General features: G+C 41.2%; 1 protein-coding gene across 1 annotated transcript in view; it reads left to right on the top strand.

Moving 5' to 3' along the window:
* LOC148481411 (peptidylaminoacyl-L/D-isomerase-like) overlaps window positions 1-20,614 on the top strand; it is a 309,908-nt gene that overhangs the window by 168,551 nt on the left and 120,743 nt on the right. Inside the window, exon 3 of the mRNA XM_088453527.1 lies at window positions 19,877-20,035. Coding sequence (XP_088309653.1) covers window positions 19,877-20,035 — 159 coding nt within the window. The remainder of the gene's footprint in view (window positions 1-19,876; window positions 20,036-20,614) is intronic.

Consider the following 20,614-nt stretch of genomic DNA (forward strand, 5'->3'; position numbering starts at 1 on the left):
CTCCTTACTACTTATTGTGTCCCATAATACACACACCAATACTCTCTCCTTACTACCTACAGTGCCCCATAATACACACACCAATACTCTCTCCTTTGCAATTAGAGAGCTGCATAATACACACACTAATACTCTCTTCTACCCACATACAGGGCCCCATAATACACACACCAATTCTCTCTACTTCCCAATTACTGTGGCCCATAATACACAAAAAATACTCTCTCCTTTCTGTTTATAGTGCCCCATAATACACACACCAATACTCTCTCCATACTACATACAGTGCCCCATAATATTCACACCAATTCTCTCTCCTTTTTACTTATTGTTCCCCATAATACACACACCAATTATCTTTCCTTCCCTCTTACAGTGCTACATAATACACACTCAAATATTATTTATTGTGTACCAAAATATTCACACCAATAGTCTCTCCTCTTCCCACTTACAGTGCCCCATAGTACACACACCAATACTCTCTCCTTACTACTTACAGTGCCCCATAATACACACAGCAATACTCTCTCTATACTACTTACAGTGCCCTATAATACACACACCAATATTCTCTCCTTACTACTTATTGTGTCCCATAATACACACACCAATACTCTATCCTTACTACTTATTGTGTTCCATAATACACACAACAATACTCTCTCCATACTACTTACAGTGCCCCATAATACACACTCCAATACTCTCTCCTTACTACTCACAGTGCCCTATCATACACACACCAATACTCTCTCCATACTACTTACAGTGCCCCATAACACTCACACCAATACTCTCTCCTTACTACTTATTGTGTCCCATAATACACACACCAATACTCTCTCCTTACTACTTATTGTGTCCCATAATACACACACCTATACTCTCTCCTTCCCACATACAGTGCCCCATTATACACACACAAATACTCTCTCCTTACTACTTATTGTGTCCCATAATACACACACCAATACTCTCTCCTTACTACTTATTGTGTCCCATAATACACACAACAATACTCTCTCCATACTACTTACAGTGCCCCATAATACACACACCAATACTCTCTCCTTTGCAATTAGAGAGCTGCATAATACACACACTAATACTCTCTTCTACCCACATACAGTGCCCCATAATACACACACCAATTCTCTCTACTTCCCAGTTACCGTGGCCCATAATACACAAAAAATACTCTCTCCTTCAGTTTATAGTGCCCCATAATACACACACCAATACTCTCTCCATACTACATACAGTGCCCCATAATACACACACCAATACTCTCTCCATACTACATAGAGTGCCCCATAATACACACACCAATACTCTCTCCATACTACATACAGTGCCCTATAATACACACACCAATACTCTCTCCATACTACATACAGTGCCCCATAATATTCACACCAATTCTCTCACCTTTTTACTTATTGTGCCCCATAATACACACACCAATTATCTTTCCTTACCTCTTACAGATGCTACATAATACACACTCAAATATTATTTATTGTGTACCAAAATATTCACACCAATACTCTCTCCTTCCCACTTACAGTGCCCCATAATACACACACCAATACTCTCTCCTTACTGCTTACAGTGCACCAAAATACACACAGCAATACTCTCTCTATACTACTTACAGTGCCCTATAATACACACACCAATATTCTCTCCTTACTACTTATTGTGTCCCATAATACACATACCAATACTCTCTCCTTACTACTTATTGTGTCCCATAATACACACAACAATACTCTCTCCATACTACTTACAGTGCCCTATAATACACACACCAATACTCTCTCCTTACTACTTATTGTGTCCCATAATACACACACCAATACTCTCTCCTTACTACTTATTGTGTCCCATAATACACACAACAATACTCTCTCCATACTACTTACAGTGCCCTATAATACACACACCAATACTCTCTCCTTACTACTTATTGTGTCCCATAATACACACACCAATACTCTCTCCTTACTAATTATTGTGTCCCATAATACACACACCAATACTCTCTCCATCCCACTTACTGACCCATAATAAACACACCAATACTCTCTCCTTACTACTTACAGTGCCCTATAATACACACGACAATACTCTTCCCTTACTACTTACAGTGCCCCATAATACACACAACAATACTTTCTCCATACTACTTACAGTGCCCCATAATACACACACCAATACTCTCTCCTTACTACTTATTGTGTCCCATAATACACACACCAATACTCTCTCCTTACTACTTACAGTGCCCCATAATACACACACCAATACTCTCTCCTTACTACTTATTGTGTCCCATAAAACACACTCCAATACTCTCTCCTTTGCAATTAGAGAGCTGCATAATATACACATTAATACTCTCTTCTACCCACATACAGTGCCCCATAATACACACACCAATTCTCTCTGCTTCCCAATTACTGTGGCCCATAATACACAAAAAATACTGTCTCCTTTCTGTTTATAGTGCCCCATAATACACACACCAATACTCTCTCCATACTACATACAGTGCCCCATAATATTCACACCAATTCTCTCTCCTTTTTACTTATTGTGCCCCATAATACAAACACCAATTATCTTTCCTTCCCTCTTACAGTGCTACATAATACACACTCAAATATTATTTATTGTGTACCAAAATATTCACACCAATAATCTCTCCTTCCCACTTACAGTGCCCCATAATGCACACACCAATACTCTCTCCTTACTACTTACAGTGCCCCATAATACACACAGCAATACTCTCTCTATACTACTTACAGTGCCCTATAATACACACACCAATATTCTCTTCTTACTACTTATTGTGTCCCATAATACACACACCAATACTCTCTCCTTACTACTTATTGTGTCCCATAATACACACAACAATACTCTCTCCATACTACTTACAGTGCCCTATAATACACACACCAATACTCTCTCCTTACTACTTATTGTGTTCCATAATACACACAACAATACTCTCTCCATACTACTTACAGTGCCCCATAATACATACAGCAATACTCTCTCCATACTACTTACAGTGCCCCATAATACACACTCCAATACTCTCTCCTTACTACTCACAGTGCCCTATCATACACACACCAATACACTCTCCATACTACTTACAGTGCCCCATAACACTCACACCAATACTCTCTCCTTACTATTTATTGTGTCCCATAATACACACACCTATACTCTCTCCTTCCCACATACAGTGCCCCATTATACACACACAAATACTCTCTCCTTACTACTTATTGTGTCCCATAATACACACACCAATACTCTCTCCTTACTACTTATTGTGTCCCATAATACACACAACAATACTCTCTCCATACTACTTACAGTGCCCCATAATACACACACCAATACTCTCTCCTTTGCAATTAGAGAGCTGCATAATACACACACTAATACTCTCTTCTACCCACATACAGTGCCCCATAATACACACACCAATTCTCTCTACTTCCCAGTTACTGTGGGCCATAATACACAAAAAATACTCTCTCCGTTCAGTTTATAGTGCCCCATAATACACACACCAATACTCTCTCCATACTACATACAGTGCCCCATAATACACACACCAATACTCTCTCCATACTACATACAGTGCCCCATAATACACACACCAATACTCTCTCCATACTACATACAGTGCCCTATAATACACACACCAATACTCTCTCCATACTACATACAGTGCCCTATAATACACACACCAATACTCTCTCCTTTTTACTTATTGTGCCCCATAATACACACACCAATTATCTTTCCTTCCCTCTTACAGTGCTACATAATACACACTCAAATATTACTTATTGTGTACCAAAATATTCACACCAATACTCTCTCCTTCCCACTTACAGTGCCCCATAATACACACACCAATACTCTCTCCTTACTACTTACAGTGCCCCATAATACACACAGCAATACTCTCTCTATACTACTTACAGTGCCCTATAATACACACACCAATATTCTCTCCTTACTACTTATTGTGTCCCATAATACACACACCAATACTCTCTCCTTACTACTTATTGTGTCCCATAATACACACAACAATACTCTCTCCATACTACTTACAGTGCCCCATAATACACACACCAATACTCTCTCCTTACTACTTATTGTGTCTCATAATACACACTCCAATACTCTATCCTTACTACTTACAGAGCCCCATAATAAACACACCAATACTCTCTCCTTACTACTTACAGTGCCCTATAATACACACAACAATACTCTCTCCTTACTACTTACAGTGCCCCATAATACACACAACAATACTCTCTCCATACTACTTACAGTGCCCCATAAACACACACCAATACTCTCTCCTTACTACTTATTGTGTCCCATAACACCCACTCCAATACTCTCTCCTTACTACTTACAGTGCCCTATAATACACACACCAATACTCTCTCCATACTACTTACAGTGCCCGATAATAAACACATAAATACTCTCTCCTTACTACTTATTGTGTCCCATAATACACACACCAATACTCTCTCCTTCCCATGTACAGTGCCCAATAATACACAGACAAATACTCTCTCCTTACTACTTATTGTATCCCATAATAAACACACCAATACTCTCTCCTTCCCATGTACAGTGCCCCATAATACACACACAAATACTCTCTCCTTACTACTTATTGTGTCCCATAATACACACACCAATACTCTCTCCTTACTACTTATTGTGTCCCATAATACACACACCAATACTTTCTCCTTCCCACGTACAGTGCCCCATAATACACACACAAATACTCTCTCCTTACCACTTATTGTGTCCCATAATACACACACCAATTCTCTCTCCTTACTACTTATTGTGTTCCATAATACACACAACAATACTCTCTCCATACTACTTACAGTTCCCCATAATACACACAGCAATACTCTCTCAATACTACTTACAGTGCCCCATAATACACACACCAATACTCTCTCTATGCTACGTACAGTGCCCCATAATACACACAACAATACTCTCTCCTTACTACTCACAGTGCCCTATCATACACACACCAATACTCTCTCCATACTACTTACAGTGCCCCATAACACTCACACCAATGCTCTCTCCTTACTACTTATTGTGTCCCATAATACACACACCAATACTCTCTCCTTACTACTTATTGTGTCCCATAATACACACACCTATACTTTCTCCTTCCCACGTACAGTGCCCCATAATACACACACAAATACTCTCTCCTTACTACTTATTGTGTCCCATAATACACACACCAATACTCTCTCCTTACTACTTATTGTGTCCCATAATACACACACCAATACTTTCTCCTTCCCACGTACAGTGCCCCTTAATACACACACCAATACTCTCTCCATACTACGTACAGTACCCCATAATACACACAACAATACTCTCTCCATACTACTTACTGTGCCACATAATACACACTCCAATACTCTCTCCTTACTACTCACCGTGCCCTATCATACACACACCAATACTCTCTCCATACTACGTACAGTGCCCCATAATACACACAGCAATACTCTATCCATACTACTTACAGTGCCGCATAATACACACACCAATACTCTCTCCATACTACGTACAGTGCCCCATAATACACACAACAATACTCTCCCCATACTACTTACAGTGCCACATAATACACACTCCAATACTCTCTCCTTACTACTTATTGTGTCCCATAATACACACACCAATACTCTCTCCTTACTACTTATTGTGTCCCATAATAAACACACCTATACTCTCTCCTTCCCACGTACAGTGCCCCATTATACACACACAAATACTCTCTAATTACTACTTATTGTGTCCCATAATACACACACCAATACTCTCTTCTTACTACTTATTGTGTCCCATAATACACAGAACAATACTCTATCCATACTACTTACAGTGCCCCATAATACACACACCAATACGCTCTCCTTACTACTTATTGTGTCCCATAATACACACACCAATACTCTCTCCATACTACTTACAGTGCCCCATAATACACACACCAATACTCTCTCCTTACTACTTATTGTGTCTCATAATACACACTCCAATACTCTATCCTTACTACTTACAGTGCCCTATAAAACACACACCAATACTCACTCCTTACTACTTACAGTGCCCCATAATAAACACACCAATACTCTCTCCTTACTACTTACAGTGCCCTATAATACACACAACAATACTCTCTCCTTACTACTTACAGTGCCCCATAATACACACACCAATACTCTCTCCTTACTACTTACAGGGCCCTATAATACACAACAATACTCTCTCCTTACTACTTACAGTGCCCCATAAACACACACCAATACTCTCTCCTTACTACTTATTGTGTCCCATAATACACACACCAATACTCTCTCCTTACTACTTATTGTGTCCCATAATACACACACCAATACTTTCTCCTTCCCCCGTACAGTGCCCCATAATACACACACAAATACTCTCTCCTTACTACTTATTGTGTCCCATAATACACACACCAATACTCTCTCCTTACTACTTATTGTGTCCCATAATACACACACCAATACTTTCTCCTTTCCACGTACAGTGCCCCTTAATACACACACCAATACTCTCTCCATACTAGGTACAGTACCCCATAATACACACAACAATACTCTCTCCATACTACTTACAGTGCCACATAATACACACTCCAATACTCTCTCCTTACTACTCACAGTGCCCTATCATACACACACCAATACTCTCTCCATACTACGTACAGTGCCCCATAATACACACAGCAATACTCTCTCCAAACTACTTACAGTGCCGCATAATACACACACCAATACTCTCTCCATACTACGTAGAAGGGACTCGGAGTAAGGTAGAAAGGACTCGGAGTAAGGTAGAAAGGAGTCGGAGTTAGGTAGAAAGGACTCGGAGTAAGGTAAGCCAGAACAAAGGACTTGGAGTAAGGTAGAAAGGACTCGGAGTAAGGTAGAAAGGACTCGGAGTAAGGTAGAAAGGACTCGGAGTAAGGTAAGTCAGAAGAAAGGACTCGGAGTAAGGTAGAAAGGACTTGGAGTAAGGTAGAAAGGACTCGGAGTAAGGTAGAAGGGACTCGGAGTAAGGTAGAAAGGACTCGGAGTAAGGTAAGCCAGAAGAAAGGACTTGGAGTAAGGTAGAAAGGACTCGGAGTAAGGTAGAAAGGACTCGGAGTAAGGTAGAAGGGACTCGGAGAAAGGTAAGTTAGAAGAAAGGACTCGGAGTAAGGTAGAAAGGACTCGGAGTAAGGTAGAAAGGACTCAGAGTTAGGTAGAAAGGACTCGGAGTAAGGTAGAAAGGACTCGGAGTAAGGTAGAAAGGACTCGGAGTAAGGTAGAAAGGACTCAGAGTTAGGTAGAAAGGACTCGGAGTAAGGTAGAAAGGACTCGGAGTAAGGTAGAAAGGACTCGGAGTAAGGTAAGTCAGAAGAAAGGACTCGGAGTAAGGTAGAAAGGACTCGGAGTAAGGTAGAAAGGACTCAGAGTAAGGTAGAAAGGACTCGGAGTAAGGTAGAAAGGACTCGGAGTAAGGTAAGCCAGAAGAAAGGACTTGGAGTAAGGTAGAAAGGACTCGGAGTAAGGTAGAAAGGACTCGGAGTAAGGTAAGCCAGAAGAAAGGACTCGGAGTAAGGTAGAAAGGACTCGGAGTAAGGTAGAAAGGACTCGGAGTAAGGTAGAAAGGACTCGGAGTAAGGTAAGCCAGAACAAAGGACTTGGAGTAAGGTAGAAAGGACTCGGAGTAAGGTAGAAAGGACTCGGAGTAAGGTAAGTCAGAAGAAAGGACTCGGAGTAAGGTAGAAAGGACTCGGAGTAAGGTAGAAATAACTCGGAGTAAGGTAGAAGGGACTCGGAGTAAGGTAGAAAGGACTCGGAGTAAGGTAAGCCAGAACAAAGGACTTGGAGTAAGGTAGAAAGGACTCGGAGTAAGGTAGAAAGGACTCGGAGTAAGGTAGAAAGGACTCGGAGTAAGGTAAGTCAGAAGAAAGGACTCGGAGTAAGGTAGAAAGGACTCGGAGTAAGGTAGAAAGGACTCGGAGTAAGGTAAGCCAGAAGAAAGGACTCGGAGTAAGGTAGAAAGGACTCGGAGTAAGGTAGAAAGGACTCGGAGTAAGGTAAGCCAGAAGAAAGGACTCGGAGTAAGGTAGAAAGGACTCGGAGTAAGGTAGAAAGGACTCGGAGTAAGGTAAGCCAGAACAAAGGACTTGGAGTAAGGTAGAAAGGACTCGGAGTAAGGTAGAAAGGACTCGGAGTAAGGTAAGTCAGAAGAAAGGACTCGGAGTAAGGTAGAAAGGACTCGGAGAAAGGTAGAAAGGACTCGGAGTAAGGTAGAAGGGACTCAGAGTAAGGTAGAAAGGACTCGGAGTAAGGTAGAAAGGACTCGGAGTAAGGTAGAAAGGACTCGGAGTAAGGTAGAAAGGACTCGGAGTAAGGTAAGCCAGAAGAAAGGACTCGGAGTAAGGTAGAAAGGACTCGGAGTAAGGTAGAAGGGACTCAGAGTAAGGTAGAAAGGACTCGGAGTAAGGTAGAAAGGACTCGGAGTAAGGTAGAAAGGACTCGGAGTAAGGTAGAAAGGACTCGGAGTAAGGTAAGCCAGAAGAAAGGACTCGGAGTAAGGTAGAAAGGACTCGGAGTAAGGTAGAAAGGACTCGGAGTAAGGTAAGCCAGAAGAAAGGACTCGGTGTAAGGTAGAAAGGACTCGGAGTAAGGTAGAAAGGACTCGGAGTAAGGTAAGTAAATCATATGATTTAATAGGCCAGGAAAAAGGGAAGTTGTAAAAAGAGCCGGGCTTAGGACCACTGTCACAGATTTAAAAACCAGGGAAAAAGGAAAATGGTAGCGGAGGAAGGGGCTGGTGGGCCCCGCAGGTGATGGGGGGGGGGGGGTGATTGGGAGGCAAGGTGGCCTATTTGCCTACTTTGTCAGTCCCGGGCCCCATAATGTCTGATGGCAGCCCTGCGTGTAAGACATGTGACATAATGAAACTTGGGACCATTCTTAGATACTGCGGTTTGGGGAAATGGAAGCTGAGAGTACAGGTAACCTGGTATACAGATGTGAGATCAGGAAATTCGCCACACTGACTGCTTATGATTGGCTGATCATGCATTGACCGCTGCCTGTGTGTTATACAGAGTTACAGCCGTATAATTAGATTGTTATGTCTTCTTTCTATTTGCTATACTGCAGTACAGAAGATTTTCATTGGGTTTGTGAAGTGGTAAATGACTATATGGGACATTTATAATTAATGCTGTGGAAGACACGGTTCTCTGCTGTGTAAATCGCACGTAATTACATTATAACAGTTGGTTCTCAAACTTGGTCCTCAGGACCCCACATAGGTCACATTTTCCAGGTCACCCAGCAGGTGTACAGGTGTATTTATTACTCACTAACTAATTTTAATGATCGACAGGTGAAGCTAATTATCTCACTAGTGATTCTGTGAGATCTGGAAAACATGCACTGTTTGGGGTCCTGAGGACAGAGTTTGAGAACCTGTGCATTACAATATGTGAGAAAATGTAATGCAACTTCCTTCCTCATCATTAGGTGCCATGCTGCTTCCTTACACTGGTAGGTATATGGATCTCTTCGTCTGACGCAGAAGGTTTTCAGTATTTCATTAATCTTCTGGGGCCTGTTTACAAGTAATTCTACCATTGTGGCGATAAATGCCTTTATAGGATTAATAAAATAGGCCCCTTTGTTACGTAGTTTTGGGCAAAAGCAATAGCTGATTTAGGCCCTCATTCAGAGCCGTACGCTCTGAGCAGAGCGCACGCTCTGAATGAGGGCCGGGCTCCATTTTCATGGAGCGTCCTCCTGGACGCTCGTATAGCTGTGGGTCACCACCCACAGGCTATACGAGCGTGCATTGTGATGGCCGCGATGGTCGAGACCATCGCGACCATCGAAATTGCGAGCCGGAGCCTGCGGTTGAGGTTTTCAACCGCAAGCTCCGGAGTGATTTTGGCTCTATCAGAGCCAAAATCACTCCCACTGACATCACTAGTGATGTCAGTGGGCCGGCTTTTGACGGGAGGCGTTCCCGTGGGAACGCCCCCGTCAGGGAGGCACGCCCCCGGCACGCCCACCAAAGGGGGCGTGCTGTCAATCAACATTGACAGCACGCCCCCTTTGATCGGACACAACGAGCGAAGGACTTTCCTTCGCTCGTCGCGTCTGGCGCATGCGCACGACGGAGCTCCCTCCGTCGTGCGCATGCTCAGTCCATAACATCGACCCACTTGCGAGCGGACAGCCGCTCGCGAGTGGGTCTGAATCAGGCCCTTAATCTGTAACCTCTTCTTAAACAGGAAAATCCAGAACACATAAGGGTTAATCCAATGGTTCCCAAACTTTTTTGATTCACGGCGCCCTAGATTATTAGTATTGTTTTCATGGCCCCCCTAATCCAAAGGTTTGTTATTCAGAAATTCAGAAACAATGTAGTAAAGTGAAGTAAATTGTGCTGACCTGTAGAGACAGGGATGTGCTGACCTGTCACCCTTAGGGTCAGTTATGTGGTGGGGACAGGGATGTGCTGACCTGTCAGCCTTAGGGTCAGTTATGTGGTGAGGACAGGGATGTGCTGACCTGTCATCCTTAGGGTCAGTTATGTGGTGAGGACAGGGATGTGCTGACCTGTCATCCTTAGGGTCATTTATGTGGTGAGGACGGGGATGTGGTCACCTGTCACCCTTAGGGTCAGTTATGTGGTGAGGACGGGGATGTGCTGACCTGTCATCCTTAGGGTCAGTTATGTGGTGAGGACGGGGATGTGCTGACCTGTCATCCTTAGGGTCAGTTTTGTGGTGAGGACAGGGATGTGCTGACCTGTCATCCTTAGCGTCAGTTATGTGGTGAGGACAGGGATGTGCTGACCTGTCACCCTTAGGGTCAGTTATGTGGTGAGGACAGGGATGTGCTTACTTGTCACCCTTAGAGTCAGTTATGTGGTGAGGACAGGGATGTGGTGACCTGTCACCCTTAGGATCAGTTATGTGATGAGGACAGGGATGTGGTGACCTGTTATCCTTAGGGTCAGTTATGTGGTGAGGACAGGGATGTGCTGACCTGTCACCCTTAGGGTCAGTTATGTGGTGGGGAAAGGGATGTGGTCACCTGTCATTCTTAGGGTCAGTTATATGGTGAGGACAGGGATGTGGTGACCTGTCATCCTTAGGGTCAGTTATGTGGTGAGGACAGGGATGTGCTGACCTGTCACCCTTAGGGTCAGTTATGTGGTGAGGACAGGGATGTGATGACCTGTCACCCTTAGGATCAGTTATGTGGTGAGAACAGGGATGTGGTGACCTGTCATCCTTAGGGTCAGTTATGTGGTGAGGACAGGGATGTGCTGACCTGTCATCCTTAGGGTCAGTTATGTGGTGGGGAAAGGGATGTGCTGACCTGTCACCCTCAGGGTCAGTTATGTGGTGAGGACAGGGATGTGCTGACCTGTCATCCTTAGGGTCAGTTATGTGGTGGGGAAAGGGATGTGCTGACCTGTCATCATTAGGGTCAGTTATGTGGTGGGGACAGGGATGTGCTGACCTGTCACCCTTAGGGTCAGTTATGTGGTGAGGACAGGGATGTGCTGACCTGTCATCCTTAGGGTCAGTTATGTGGTAGGGACAGGGATGTGCTGACCTGCCACCCTTAGGGTCAGTTATGTGGTGGTGACAGGGATGTGCTACCTGTCATCCTTAGGGTCAGTTCTTTGGTGAGGACAGGGATGTGCTGACCTGTCACCCTTAGGATCAGTTATGTGGTGAGGACAGGGATGTGCTAACTGTCATCCTTAGGATCAGTTATGTGGTGAGGACAGGGATGTGCTGACCTGTCATCCTTAGGGTCAGTTATGTGGTGGGGACAGGGATGTGCTGACCTGTCATCCTTAGGGTCAGTTATGTGGTGAGGACAGGGATGTGCAGTTATGTGGTGAGGACAGGGATGTGCTGACCTGTCATCCTTAGGGTCAGTTATGTGGTGAGGACTGGGATTTGCTGACCTGTCACCCTTAGGGTCAGTTATCTGGTGAAGACAGGGATGTGGTGACCTGTCATCCTTAGGATCAGTTATGTGGTGAGGACAGGGATGTGCTGACCTGTCATCCTTAGGGTCAGTTATGTGGTGGGAAAAGGGATGTGGTGACCTGTCACCCTTAGGGTCAGTTATGTTGTGAGGACAGGGATGTGGTGACCTGTCACCCTTAGGGTCAGTTATGTGGTGAGGACAGGGATGTGCTGACCTGTCACCCTTAGGATCAGTTATGTTTTGAGGACAGGGATGTGGTGACCTGTTATCCTTAGGGTCAGTTATGTAGTGAGGACAGGGATGTGCTGACCCGTCACCCTTAGGATCAGTTATGTGGTGAGGACAGGGATGTGCTGACCTGTCATCCTTAGGGTCAGTTATGTGGTGAGGACAGGAATGCGGTGACCTGTCATCCTTAGGGTCAGTTATGTGGTGAGGACAGGGATGTGGTGACCTGTTATCCTTAGGGTCAGTTATGTGGTGAGAACAGGGATGTGGTGACCTGTTATCCTTAGGGTCAGTTATGTGGTGAGGACAGGGATGTGCTGACCTGTCACCCTCAGGGTCAGTTATGTGGTGAGGACACTGATGTGGTGACCTGTTACCCTTAGGGTCAGTTATGTGGTGAGGACAGGGATGTGCTGACCTGTCACCCTTAGTGTCAGTTATGTGGTGGGGACAGGGATGTGCTGACCTGTCATCCTTAGGGTCAGTTATGTGGTGGGGACAAGGATGTGCTGACCTGTCACCCTTAGGGTCAGTTATGTGGTGAGGACAGGGATGTGCTGACCTGTCATCCTTAGGATCAGTTATGTGGTGAGGACAGGGATGTGGTGACCTGTCACCCTTAGGGTCAGTTATGTGGTGGGGATGTGCTGACCTGTCATCCTTAGGGTCAGTTATGTGGTGGGGACAGGGATGTGCTGACCTGTCACCCTTAGGGTCAGTTATGTGGTGAGGACAGGGATGTGCTGACCTGTCACCCTTAGTGTCAGTTATGTGGTGAGGACAGGGATGTGCAGACCTGTCACCCTTAGGATCAGTTATGTGGTGAGGACAGGGATGTGGTGACGTGTCATCCTTAGGGTCAGTTATGTGGTGGGGACAGGGATGTGCTGACCTGTCATCCTTAGGGTCAGTTATGTGATGGGGACAGGGATGTGCTGACCTGTCACCCTTAGGGTCAGTTATGTGATGAGGACAGGGATGTGGTGACCTGTTATCCTTAGGGTCAGTTATGTGGTGAGGACAGGGATGTGCTGACCTGTCACCCTTAGGGTCAGTTATGTGGTGGGGACAGGGATGTGGTCACCTGTCATCCTTAGGGTCAGTTATATGGTGAGGACAGGGATGTGCTGACCTGTCACCCTTAGGGTCAGTTCTGTGGTGAGGACAGGGATGTGCTGACCTGTCATCCTTAGGGTCAGTTATGTGGTGAGGACAGGGATGTGCTGACCTGTCATCCTTAGGGTCAGTTATGTGGTGGGGACAGGGATGTGGTCACCTGTCATCCTTAGGGTCAGTTATATGGTGAGGACAGGGATGTGCTGACCTGTCACCCTTAGAGTCAGTTATGTGGTGAGGACAGGGATGTGCTGACCTGTCATCCTTAGGGTCAGTTATGTGGTGGTGGATAGATTTGCACTTTTTTTGTCCACATATTTACATTTCCTTGACCATAAATAATTTGATTGGTTGTTGAACAGCCAACCTGAGGTACCCCTGCAAGTGTCCCAAAGCACCCCAGGGTGCCACGGCGCACAGTTTGGGAACCACTGGGTTAATCATTTGCTGCACCAATAAGAGTAGACTATAATGCGGCACCTGCTGTTACATTATGTCAGGAATAACACTGTACAACACATTTATACTTTTAATTTGTTTCCTTTCTAAAAATAGTCATACATTACTAATAATCATACATTACTAATAATCATACAATACTAATAATCATACATTACTAATAGTCGTACATTACTAATAATCATACATTACTAATAATCACACATTACTCAGTCACACATTACTAATAATCATACATTACTAATAGTCATACATTACTAATAATCATACATTACTAATAGTCACACATTACTCAGTCACACATTACTAATAATCATACATTACTAATAGTCATACATTACTAATAATCATACATTACTAATAGTCATACATTACTAATAGTCATACATTACTAATAATCATACATTACTCAGTCACACATTACTAATAATCATACATTACTAATAGTCATACATTACTAATAATCATACATTACTAATAGTCATACATTACTAATAATCATACATTACTAACAGTCATACATTACTAACAGTCATACATTACTAATAGTCATACATTACTCAGTCACACATTACTAATAATCATACATTACTAATAATCATACATTACTAATAGTCATACATTACTAACAGTCATACATCACTAACAGTCATACATTACTAATAGTCATACATTACTAATAATCATACATTACTCAGTCACACATTACTAATAATCATACATTACTAATAGTCATACATTACTAATAATCACACATTACTAACAGTCACACATTACTAATAATCATACATTACTAATAGTCATACATTACTAATAATCATACATTACTAATAGTCACACATTACTAACAGTCACACATTACTAATAGTCACACATTACTAATAATCATACATTACTAATAATCATACATTGCTAATAGACATACATTACTAACAGTCACACATTACTAACAGTCACACATTACTAACAGTCACACATTACTAATAGTCATACATTACTCAGTCACACATTACTAACAGTCACACATTACTAATAGTCATACATTACTAATAGTCACACATTACTAATAGTCACACATTACTAACAGTCACACATTACTAATAGTCACACATTACTAATAGTCACACATTACTAACAGTCACACATTACTAATAGTCACACATTACTAACAATCACACATTACTAACAGTCACACATTACTAATAATCAGACATTACTAATAGTCACACATTACTAACAGTCACACATTACTAATAGTCACACATTACTAACAGTCACACATTACTAACAGTCATACATTACTAACAGTCATACATTACTAATAATCATACATTACTAACAGTCATACAGTACTAACAGTCACACATTACTAATAGTCACACATTACTAATAATCACACATTACTAACAGTCACACATTACTAACAGTCACACATTACTAATAGTCACACATTACTAATAGTCATACATTACTAACAATCATACATTACTAACAGTCATACATTACTAACAATCACACATTACTAACAGTCACACATTACTAAAAGTCATACATTACTAATAATCATACATTACTAACAATCATAAATTACTAACAGTCACACATTACTAACAGTCACACATTACTAACAATCATACATTACTAACAGTCATACATTACTAACAGTCATACATTACTAATAGTCATACATTACTAACAGTCACACATTTCTAATAATCCTACATTACTAACAGTCACACATTACTAATAGTCACACATTACTAATAGTCACTTATTACTAATAGTCATACATTACTAACAGTCATACATTACTAATAATTATACATTACTAACAGTCATACATTACTAATAATCATACATTACTAACAGTCATACATTACTAATAATCATACATTACTAACAGTCACACATTAATAATAATCATACATTACTAACAGTCACACATTAATAATAATCATACATTACTAACAGTCACACATTACTAACAATCATACATTACTAACAGTCACACATTACTAATAATCATACATTACTAACAGTCATACATTACTAATAGTCATACATTACTAACAGTCATACATTACTAATAGTCATACATTACTAATAGTCATACATCACTAATAGTCATACATTACTAACAGTCACACATTACTAATAGTTATACATTACTAATAATCATACATTGCTAACAGTCACACATTACTAATAATCATACATTACTAATAGTTATACATTACTAACAGTCATACATTACTAATAGTAATGTGTGACTATTAGTAATGTATGACTGTTAGTAATGTATGACTATTAGTAATGTATGATTATTAGTAATGTATGATTATTAGTAATGTGTGACTGTTAGTAATGTATGATTATTAGTAATGTGTGACTGTTGGTAATGTATGACTATTAGTAATGTATGATTATTAGTAATGTATGACTATTAGTAATGTATGATTGTTAGTAATGTGTGATTGTTAGTAATGTGTGACTGTTAGTAATGTATGATTATTAGTAATGTGTGACTGTTAGTAATGTGTGACTATTAGTAATGTATGACTGTTAGTAATGTATGACTATTATTAATGTGTGATTATTTGTAATGTGTGACTGTTAGTAATGTATGATTATTAGTAATGTGTGACTGTTGGTAATGTATGACTATTAGTAATGTATGATTATTAGTAATGTATGACTATTAGTAATGTATGATTGTTAGTAATGTGTGATTGTTAGTAATGTGTGACTGTTAGTAATGTATGACTAACAATCACACATTACTAACAATCATACATTACTAATAGTCATACATTACTAATAATCATACATTACTAATAGTCATACATTACTAACAGTCACACATTACTAACATCATACATTACCAACAGTCACACATTACTAATAATCATACATTACTAACAGTCACACATTACTAATAATCATACATTACTAATAGTCATACATTACTAACAGTCATACATTACTAATAGTCATACATTACTAACAGTCATACATTACTAATAATCATACATTACTAACAGTCACACATTACTAACAGTCATACATTACTAACAGTCACACATTACTAACAATCACACATTACTATTAGTCACACATTACTAACAGTCACACATTACTAATAGTCATACAGTACTAATAGTCACACATTACTAATAGTCATACATTACTAATAATCATACATTACTAATAGTCATACATTACTAATAATCATACATTACTAATAGTCATACATTACTAACAGTCACACATTACTAAAAATCATACATTACTAACAGTCACACATTACTAATAGTCATACATTACTAACAGTCACACATTACTAATAGTCACACATTACTAACAGTCATACATTACTAATAGTCATACATTACTAATAGTCCAACATTACTAATAATCATACATTACTAATAGTCATACATTACTAACAGTCACACATTACTAAAAATCATACATTACTAACAGTCACACATTACTAATAGTCATACATTACTAATAGTCATACATTACTAATTTGAGGTCAAGAAAAACTAAAATGATTTCAGAATGTTTTTACTAGCTCTATTTTTTGAGCTACACTACTTGCACTATACTGTATGTACATTAGTAATATAATCATACTGAAAAGCTATTTTAAAATAATCTGATATTTTCTTGATAGAAAAGAAATAACAGTTTTTTTTAATTCAATCAATCACAAATAAGAACACAAAACAAACATACAGCATAGGAAACAAACATACAGCATAGGAAACAAACATACAGCATAGGAAACAAACATACAGCATAGGAAACAAACATACAGCATAGGAAACAAACTTACAGCATAGGAAACAAACATACAGCATAGGAAACAAACATACAGCATACGAAACAAACATACAGCATAGGAAACAAACATACAGCATAGGAAACAAACATACAGCATACGAAACAAACTTACAGCATAGGAAACAAACATACAGCATAGGAAACAAACATACAGCATAGGAAACACACATACAGCATAGGAAACAAACATACAGCATAGGAAACACACATACAGCATAGGAAACACACATACAGCATAGGAAACAAACATACAGCATAGGAAACATACAGCATAGGAAACAAACATACAACATAGGAAACAAACACACAGCATAGGAAACATACATACAGCATAGGAAACAGACATACAGCATAGGAAACAGACATACAGCATAGGAAGCAGACATACAGCATAGGAAACATATATACAGCATAGGAAACAAACATACAGCATAGGAAACATATATACAGCATAGGAAACAAACATACAGCATAGGAAACACACATACAGCATAGGAAACAGACATACAGCATAGGAAACACACATACAGCAAAGGAAATAAACATACAGCATAGCAAACACACATACAGCATAGGAAAGACACATACAGCATAGGAAACAAACATACAGCATAGGAAACATATATACAGCATAGGAAACAAACATACAGCATAGGAAACATATATACAGCATAGGAAACAAACATACAGCATAGAAAACACACATACAGCATAGGAAACACACATACAGCATAGGAAACATACATACAGCATAGGAAACAAACATACAGCACAGGAAACATACATACAGCATAGGAAACATACACACAGCATAGGAAACCAACATACAGCATAGGAAACATACAGCATAGGAAACAAACATACAGCATAGGAAACATACATACAGCATAGGAAACAAACATACAGCATAGGAAACATACATACAGCATAGGAAACATACAGCATAGGAAACAAACATACAGCATAGGAAACAAACATACAGCATAGGAAACACACATACAGCATAGGAAACACACATACAGCACAGGAAACATACATACAGCATAGGAAACATACACACAGCATAGGAAACATACACACAGCATAGGAAACATACAGCATAGGAAACATACAGCATAGGAAACAAACATACAGCATAGGAAACATACATACAGCATAGGAAACATACAGCATAGGAAACAAACATACAGCATAGGAAACAAACATACAGCATAGGAAACACACATACAGCATAGGAAACAAACATACAGCATAGGAAACATACATACAACATAGGAAACAGACATACAGCATAGGAAACAGACATACAGCATAGGAAACACACATACAGCATAGGAAACTAACATACAGCATAGGAAACACACATACAGCATAGGAAACAAACATACAGCATAGGAAACAAACATACAGCATAGGAAACATACAGCATAGGAAACACACATACAGCATAGGAAACATACAGCATAGGAAACACACATACAGCATAGGAAACATACAGCATAGGAAACATACATACAGCATAGGAAACATACATACAGCATAGGAAAGTATTATGTAATATAGTGGCCTATACATGGGGGTGCTTTCTCTTTGCTTGTCGCTCGTACTCCTCCTCTGGGGCATCTCTTGTCACTGTCACCTCCCCTGATATCTTTGTCCCATTGCTGAGATGTCTTGGTGGAATCGCTCCCTATGCTGTCACTCAGTGCACCACAGTTATCTTGTGGGGGAATCCCGTGATTCGCATATATTTGAATAGGGGAGGGGACAAATAACTGATTAATTTAATTGGGTCATTAGGCCCCGCCCCCTCTGCATGGAACGCAGATTGCTGGTAAGATTCTCTCCATTCTGCCCACGTCACTAGGAATACCCCTACATCGTCATACATGGGCTATATCTCGCAACTCAGAGCTAACAGAGAGGTTTACATGTCAGATTCATTCTTTGCTGCTGACATCAATTAGAGGTAACTATTGTCACATGGGAAACATGATCATTGTTGTGCAGTGTTATAGATGGCGTCATAATGGACCTTTATAGATGTGGTTTCTCCTCACACCCAGGTAACCGCACACAGACGTCCCCCACAGCAGGGAACAGCTTCAGCTCCTTCAATTTCTATGGGAGTGGGGCCACCTGTTCCTGTGTGACCACCACACCAGCTCCCACCAGTGTAATGGGGGTCACCGCTTCTACCAGCCTCACGCCCGGAACCTGCACAGGTAAGAAATGCTTTATGTGCCCCCATCTACTCACTGCCAGAGGGGATATGATGGAGGAAGGCTGCGCATGAAATGTGCATACATGATACATCTGTGTACATGCCGTGTGCAGCCGTGCCCTGATCCATGCCTCACGCTGTTGGTATGAGACCCCTGCCCAGTCCGTGTGCAGCCGTGCCCTGATCCATGCCTCATGCTGTGTTATGAGACCCCTGCCCAGTCCGTGTGCAGCCGTGCCCTGATCCATGCCTCACGCTGTTATGAGACCCCTGCCCAGTCCATGTGCAGCCGTGCCCTGATCCATGCCTCACGCTGTGTTATGATACCCCTGCCCAGTCTGTGTACAGCCGTGCCCTGATCCATGCCTCACGCTGTTGGTATGAGACCCCTGCCCAGTCTGTGTGCAGCCGTGCCCTGATCCATGCCTCACGCTGTGTTATGAGACCCCTGCCCAGTCCGTGTGCAGCCGTGCCCTGATCCATGCCTCACGCTGTTGGTATGAGACCCTGCCCAGTCCGTGTGCAGCCGTGCCCTGATCCATGCCTCACGCTGTGTTATGAGACCCCTGCCCAGTCTGTG

The sequence above is a fragment of the Taudactylus pleione genome, unplaced genomic scaffold, assembly GCF_031769625.1.
Source record: "Taudactylus pleione unplaced genomic scaffold, aTauple2 ptg000580l, whole genome shotgun sequence".
Taxonomy (NCBI): domain Eukaryota; kingdom Metazoa; phylum Chordata; class Amphibia; order Anura; family Myobatrachidae; genus Taudactylus; species Taudactylus pleione.